The sequence below is a fragment of the Aplysia californica genome, unplaced genomic scaffold (assembly GCF_000002075.1).
Source record: "Aplysia californica isolate F4 #8 unplaced genomic scaffold, AplCal3.0 scaffold00948, whole genome shotgun sequence".
Taxonomy (NCBI): domain Eukaryota; kingdom Metazoa; phylum Mollusca; class Gastropoda; order Aplysiida; family Aplysiidae; genus Aplysia; species Aplysia californica.
In genome coordinates this window covers 199,085-207,430 of record NW_004798218.1, presented here as the reverse complement: position 1 = coordinate 207,430, position 8,346 = coordinate 199,085, and the positions used below count along the sequence as shown (strand labels likewise).

Genomic DNA, 8,346 nt, shown 5'->3' with positions numbered 1-8,346 from the left:
TCTATATGTCTGTGACTGTGTCTATATGTCTGTGACTGTGTCTATATGTCTGTGACTGTGTCTATATGTCTGTGACTGTGTCTATATATGGGCAATTCTCCTGAAAACTTGAACTTGCGCATATCCTTTACTATACACACCATAAAAAGCTATATTTATTTCAAATCATAGTTAAGATGAGCTAAGCCGGTGGTGAAAAGGTTGCCGAACCTGGACTAAGCAGAAAATATGCAATAAAACGATATGCTGAAACAGTGTGGGGCTTTTTTGTTTAAAATTCAGCATTTTTTAGGTATGAAAACGTAACATTCACCAGAGACAGTTTTCATCCTAAGATTTCTCTAAGAATTGTCAGCATCTCATTTTCGTAATTAAGGGTTTAATACTGATCTTAAGTAGAACTTTCAGGGTAACTGACAAATATATGCTTATAACGGCCTATTTCTACATACAAAAGACATAAAATTCGGTCTTAAACGCTACATGTCTCGTTCGTAAAATGGTAAAAAACAGTAACCCTATCTTCAGTTCAATCGATCTTTTAAAAAGTGTAATTTTTCACTGTAGAATGAGAAATACGATCACTTTAGTCTTTTCATCAACCAAGAACAAAATTGCTACAGCAATTACGAATTTTTGGCGGTAAATAGTTGCGTCTATGAATTTTTGTCACGTAACGATTAAGATCTGCATTTTTCTTCCATCGGAAGATGCTCGAAATTTTAGTGCGGTGTATTTTTGTCAAGTGCACTGGTTTCCAATCAACTAGGCTTTCATCTATTCCCCGGCAAGACAACGGTGCCTATAGAAAGTGAATATGAATGACTTGGTCACGCAATTTTAGCAGTGTAACGATTAAGATGTAAGTAATGATTAAGCCTTGAATTGACTTAAAATTTGCTACCTTTGTTATAGGACAGCAAAATGTGTGAGTCATTGATGAAATCTAAGAGTCCCTCAAGGTAACGGATGAGTTTGGACCTATGCCAAAACAAGAATTGTTGGTTTTCATAGTGTTTGTTGTTTCGAAACAGAAAATGGACAAAATGTTTGATTTCGTCATTGTAATGATATAGACTTGGTCTTTGTGTTTTATCTTTATAGAATGAGTTGCTACTTAAAGAATTTTATTTTAAGGATTTCAAGCGTTGATGCCACATAATTCTAGCTTTGGGGTTGGCAGTTGAGGCAATTGAAGTTGACAACTTGTCGTTGTCTGAAACATTAAAAATACAAGGATAAGGCTGCTTGGCTCGGTGTTTCGAATGTAATATTTTGAGCATCAATATTAAACTTTGCAGATAGACTCTGTCAAGGAAATACAAAGTATATTGTGGGTAATGTCATACTGTAGGCTTGATGGTACAAAAAGAAGCGTAAACTGGGAACAAGACAAAGAGGGTGCTGCAAGCGATCCGACGTCGTATGAGATTTTCCATGTCAATTTTAGTTTCAGTTGAAAATGAACAGAAAAAGATTCGCGCCGTTTCTCCTGATCAATGAAATAGCTACAAAAAGACGAGGTAACTACAGAGAGACGAGGTGACTACAGAGAGAAAAGAAAGAAAGGAGTAGGCGATTACTTAATTGTGTCACGACGAGGTGACTACAGAGAGAAAAGAAAGAAAGGAGTAGGCGATTACTTAATTGTGTCACGACGAGGTGACTACAGAGAGAAAAGAAAGAAAGGAGTAGGCGATTACTTAATTGTGTCACGACGAGGTGACTACAGAGAGAAAAGAAAGAAAGGAGTAGGCGATTACTTAATTGTGTCACGACGAGGTGACTACAGAGAGAAAAGAAAGAAAGGAGTAGGCGATTACTTAAATGTGTCATAAGTTTGGTGAAGTTCAGCGCTTGACGAGAAATTCACCAGACAACGAAAGCAGATGAGCAGATTCAGTTTGAATGAGTCGTGATTCCTTTTTCTATTTGCATGAAATGTTCGGGGTAAACTGGTTAAACTCACCTGAAGGACTAACTTCGGACATCCTCTCTCTACGATTGAGAAAGAAAGATTGAGAGACAGATGGAAAGAGTGTTAAAAAGTGAATGTTATGGAGAACTAATAGACAGGTAGATCTTGGTCAACAAATTAATTAAAAAGAGGCCAATTCTATAATGTCTTTCCTTGAATAAAAGTAAATGCACTGTGTGTTTTGCTTTTATTTGTCATGTTAGTTTTGACAAACAGTTTTCCCTAACTCTCCTCGTTTTCCTTTCTTGTCATTGTTATCACTGATGTAGACCTACTAGTGTCAAGCAAGCTGTCAATAATATGCTCGTGTGCACACATGTACATTTCAAGTGATGAAAGCGATTGTACATCGGTCAAAATTTCTCCTGGCATCTCCTCGCTTCGTGCCGTTCTTGGTACGGCTGGTAACGTCCGTCTTTCCCTTTGGTTTTATTGTGATTGCCCCGACCGTGCTGCTTCGCTTTGTCCACAGTGTAGCTTTGCCCTTAGTTTTCATCAAAAGTTAATATTGGCTTTAACAAGAGGAAAGTAAGTTTTTACATTGGTCTTAAAGGTTACACGGACTAAATCATTTTGACTAAAGCTTTGGTAACAAGTGTTGTTCCAATAATATTTAGGACATAGTAGTTGATTTGATCGTCTTGGACTATGGTAAGACAAGCAAGACCACATAAGTGATGAATGGCATCGTTTTAAGTTTATATTCACTTTCATATACATTCCAAAACAAAAGTTGTGACTACTTTTTCTGTTGCTAATTACTTTAATAAAAGAATACAAAAAAGTAACGCAACATAATCTTATTTTCCACAAAGTATAGCACGGATTAATCTCTTTTAATTCAGTTATAAAACTGATCGGTAAAATTTTTTCAATCTACCCCTCCCGCTCCCACTTTTTCTTTCCAACTTTACAGTACTATAGGTGCGTGCTTTGTGGAAGAGATCTCTGAATGCACTGCTTTCAAGTACCTATATTCTGAAAAGAAATACACAGAGTTTATTACAATAAAGTTTAAGACTGAACCAACTAAGGAATACCACGACCGATTAAAGAAAACAAAGGTAACATCGATGTGCAATCGTAAACAGCTGAAGACGTTCGGCTGGAAAAAGAAGGCTGCAAATCACAGGGCAAAGACGGACGAACAAGTCAAGAAATGTAGGAAAAACAAGAAGGAAAAACCTCACATTGGCTTCTACTACCACTAGCAAAGTTGCAACAGGCAGGTTTGTTGGGCAAGTGATACTAAAGAAAGAAATGGAAAAACTACGCAAGAGAGGTAACAGTAACAGCATCCTGGTCAAGTCAGAAGGAAAGGGCAGACAATGCTAAGGCTAGAGAAAGGTACCATTCCAAAAAGGAAAAGGGTAAAGACGCAGAGAAGGGGAAAAAAAGGTCCAATATATTGGAGGAAGTGTCATACAGACATCCACATCCTGCAAACAAGCTGTCCACAGAGTTGTGAAAGTCCTTCCAAAAGTCAAAGCAGCTCGAAAGCAAACTTTGGAAGATGTACGTCAGACAACTCTTTCCTAACACAGCAGCAAAAAGACATATATATTGACGTTCCTCATCCTTGCTGAGTGCAGTTGGACTTTGAACAGCAGCTAGTAAACATTCCATACACTTGTTTCATGCTCAATGGCAATGTTGCGTGTTCTTGAAATCCAAAAGAGCTGTTAGGGAAGTAGAGGTCCTTACTGTGATGGATTTGCTTCAATCTTCCTGTTGGAGCTACGGACAAGGAACTATTCATCAACAGTGGGCCAAATGGGATGCTACATGTACAAGACTCACAAAATCGTTGTGGTCTCACTCGAAGGATCTTCAATATGATCACCATGCCGTGGAAACATTTGGAGAAGTGAACATCTTCATAATGTCACAAGAAATCACAGAAAGATAGAACACTGTTTGCTGCCATGAATAACGATGTATTTTGACAATGTTAGTAGCGATAATGAAGGAGATGTGAAGGCCTTGTTTGACTTTTTGCTACTGTTGTTTCAGTTTTTGCTGCTTCTGCTTCTGCTACTGCTGCCGCTTTTACTATTGGGAAAATTAATTTCAGTTCAGTTTGGATTTCATGTTTCACTTTGTAACTGCCACAAGATTTTGTCCCGTAAATTTTAAGTCTCTATAATAATAATATGCTCAATGAGTGTATAAGTTGATAGCTTTTTTTTCTAAAAACATAACAGATAACATCAAAGAAGTATTTCAATACATATTTTTTTTCTGCACACTTCTTTTTTATACTTTGTCCTGTAACGTTTAAGACTACTACATTTAGCTGTTGTTGCTGCCAAAAACACTTATCGATTTTGTTCATATTTGCTGAAACTACAGCATTACATGTCCTGTTTTAAAGCAATACTTTTTTACAGTTCTACTTTTATTAGTATTTTTGTAAATAAAACTATAGTTTTCTTTTTGAAAAAATAATTCTTGTAAAGTAACATAAAAGACATTATGACTGTCTGATAAGCATTTTCTTCTTTAAGAAATGTTTTGAAATTTGTGTGAACAAAGAATATAAAGGACATTGTGCTTGCCCAATCAATTTTTCTTTCACTCAATGATATTTCCTGTTTTGACCCGTATTGTTGTGTCCTGTAACGTTTAAGACCATAGCGCACTAGTCTAAACTTCACTTCCGTTTCCAAAGAAACCAAACAAGCTTTAGCTTCAGCCTTGTAGGGATCAAAACTAGACTTGTCAAATGTGTAATGAGTACATTTTCAAGCAATTTGGTTGAATTCTAAATTTTGATACCCGTGTTACGAAAAGTTTTCAGGAGAATTGCCCATATATCTGTGACTGTGTCTATATATCTATGACTGTATATATATATATATATATATATATATATCTATGACTGTATATATATATCTATGACTGTATATATATATCTATGACTGTATATATATATATCTATGACTGTATATATATATATCTGTGACTGTGTATATATATCTATGACTGTGTGTATATATATATATCTATGACAGTATATTATATATATATATATATCTATGACAGTATATTATATATATCTATATCTATGACAGTATATTATATATATATATATCTATGACTGTGTATATATATACCTATGACTGTGTATATATATATCTATGACTGTGTATATATATATCTATGACTGTGTATATATATATCTATGACTGTGTATAGATATATTTATGATTGTGTATACATATGTCAATGACTGTGTATAGATATATCTATGACTGTGTATATGTATATCTATGACTGTGTATACATATATGTATGACTGTGTATGTATATGTCTATGACTGTGTATATATTATGTCTGTGACTGTATATATATATGTCTTTGACTGTGTATAGATATATCTATGACTGTGTATATATTATGTCTGTGACTGTATATCTATGACTGTGTCTATATGTCTGTGACTCTGTGTCTATATGTCCCCCCCAGACCCCCAGTCGCGGGTGTCGTGTGTGTACGGCCTGCCAGTCGCGGCGGCGCTCAGACTGGTGTGCTCTCTGTGCCAGGCCGGGCGGAACATTGCAGCCTCGCTGGTGAGTGGTGCACCCTTATCTCATCTTGTCTCGTCTTGTCTTGTCTCACCTCGTTTTGTCTCATATCGTCTCATTTCATCTCATCTCGTGTTGTGTCGTTTGGTTTCATCTCATCTCGTATCACCTTGTCTCATCTCATCTTGTCTCGTCTGGTCTCTTCTCATATCTTCCCATCTCATTTCGTCTCATATTGTCTTGTCTCATCTGTTCTCATATCAACTTTTCTCATTTTGTCTGGTTTCATCTCATCTCGTCTCTGCTCATCTCGTCTCGTCTGTTCTCATATCATCTCATTTCATCTCATCTCATCCTGTCTCATTTTAGCTCATCTCATCTCTCCTACTTCTTTTTTATGTTTGTTACTTTCTTGTAACTCCTCTAATCTTCGGCGCTTGAATGACCTAGCTGCGTTGCAAGTGCCGTAAAATGATTACTAAAATAAAATCATCTGATCTGGTCTCCTCTTGTCTCATCTCGTCTCATGTCAACTCATCTCTCTCGGTCTCACAGATGAACATTTCCCATTTTCCCCGTAAAAGCCAAAGGTTCCAACGTAAGAATCAGAAATGTTGGAGCGTTGACATCATTCTGTTGCCAATGACTGACACACACAAACTGCTTTGCTTCTGGAGGGCCAAATATTCAGTTGAAATTGCCCAGTAGTTTTTCTCTCAACAAACTATAACTCTTGACCCAAAATGTTGTGCTCTACAGGTCTGTAAATACCAGCTGCACATGAGACTACTGCGCTATCTGGCAGTACCGTACAGGTATGGGAAATACTGGACCGTATACCGCCGTATTGTATTTGTAGTGTTCTGAAATACTAGACAGATGTGTTGTGTCATGATGTGATGTGTCATGATGTGATGTGTCGTGATGTGATGTGCCGTGATGTGTTGTGTCGTGTCGTGATGTGTTGTGTTGTGTCATGTTGTGTCGCGTCGTGATGTGTCGTGTTGTGTTGTGTCGTGATGTGTTGTGTCATGATGTGTTGTGTCATGATGTGTTGTGTTGTGTCATGTTGTGTTGTGTCATGTTGTGTTGTGTCATGATGTGATGTGTTGTGTTGTGTCATGTTGTGTTGTGTTGTGTCATGTTGTGTTGTGTCATGATATGTTGTGTTGTGTCATGATGTGTTGTGTTGTGTCATGATGTGTTGTGTCATGATGTGAAGTGTCTTGATGTGTTGTGTCATGATGTGAAGTGTCTTGATGTGTTGTGTCATGATGTGGAGTGTCTTGATGTGTTGTGTCATGATGTGGTGTGTCGTGGTGTGATGTGTTGTGTCACGTTGTGGTGTGTGACATTGCACTGTGCTGTGTCATGATGTGTTGTGTCATGATCTGTTGTGTCATGTTGTGTTGTGTCATGATGTGTTGTGTCTTGATGTGTTGTGTCATGATGTGTTGTGTCTTGATGTGTTGTGTCATGATGTGTTGTGTCATGATGTGTTGTGTCATGATGTGTTGTGTTGTGTCATGATATGTTGTGTTGTGTCATGATGTGTTGTGTCATGATCTGTTGTGTCATGTTGTGTTGTGTCATGATGTGTTGTGTCATGATGTGATGTGTCATGATGTGATGTGTCACACTGCGGTGTGCTGTGTCCCCCCACAGAGACCTCCATCTCCCGCCACAAGAGGCCGTCAGTGTACAGGTACAGGCTCTGGCCTTGTGGAGGGTGACGGCTGCCTATGGCCTGGCCACGGACACTTTCTTGTGAGTGTGGGTGTGTGTGGGTGTGTGTGTGGGTGTGGGTGTGGGTGTGGGTGTATGTGTGTGAGTGGGGTGTGGGTGTTTGTGTGGGTGTGTGTGTGTGGGTGTGTGAGTGGGTGTGTGTGTTGGTGGGTGTGTTGGTGTGTGTGTGGGTGTGTGAATGTGTGTGTATATATGTGTGAGTGGGTGTGTGTGTTGGTGGGTGTGTTGGTGTGTGTGTGTGTGTGTGTTGGTGTGTGTGGGTGTGTGAGTGTATGTGTGTGTATGTATGTGTGTGTATGTGTGTGTATGTAGTGTGTGTGTGTGTGTGCCTGTGTGGGTGTATGTGGTGTGTGTGTATGTGGTGTGTGTGTGTGTGTGTATGTAGTGTGTGTTTGTGTGTGTATATGTGTGTGTATGTAGTGTGTGTTTGTGTGTGTATATGTGTGTGTGTGTGTGTTGTGTTACCGATACTGAATGTTTCCTTTGATGTTTCCATCCAGTGACCTATATCCCTCCCTCCTTCTCTCCATCCAGTGACCTATATCCCTCCCTCCTTCTCTCCATCCAGTGACCTATATCCCACCCTCCTTCTCTCCATCCAGTGACCTATATCCCACCCTCCTTCTCTCCATCCAGTGACCTTTATCCCACCCTCCTTCTCTCCATCCAGTGACCTATATCCCTCCCTTCTTCTTTCCATCCAGTGACCTATTTCCCACCCTCCTTCTCTCCATCCAGTGACCTATATCCCACCCTCCTTCTCTCCATCCAGTGACCTATATCCCACCCTCCTTCTGTCCATCCAGTGACCTATATCCCACCCTCCTTCTCTCCATCCAGTGACCTATATCCCACCCTTCTTCTCTCCATCCAGTGACCTACATCCCACCCACCCTTCTTCTCTCCATCCAGTGACCTATATCCCACCCACCCTCCTTCTCTCCATCCAGTGACCTATATCCCACCCACCCTCCTTCTGTCCATCCAGTGACCTATATCCCTCCCTCCTTCTCTCCATCCAGTGACCTATATCCCTCCCTCCTTCTCTCCATCCAGTGACCTATATCCCACCCTCCTTCTCTCCATCCAGTGAC

At 39.3% G+C, this 8,346-nt stretch overlaps 1 protein-coding gene across 1 annotated transcript in view; it reads left to right on the top strand.

The window, feature by feature from the left end:
- Positions 1 to 7,841, top strand: part of LOC101861694 (RNA polymerase II-associated protein 1) — a gene marked incomplete at both ends in the record, with an annotated part of 14,578 nt that extends 6,737 nt beyond the window's left edge. Inside the window, 4 exon segments of the mRNA XM_013089418.1 lie at positions 5,448 to 5,551; positions 6,266 to 6,321; positions 7,172 to 7,273; positions 7,821 to 7,841. Of these exon segments, the coding sequence (XP_012944872.1) occupies positions 5,448 to 5,551; positions 6,266 to 6,321; positions 7,172 to 7,273; positions 7,821 to 7,841 (283 nt within the window).
- Between the last annotated feature and the right edge of the window lie 505 nt (positions 7,842 to 8,346).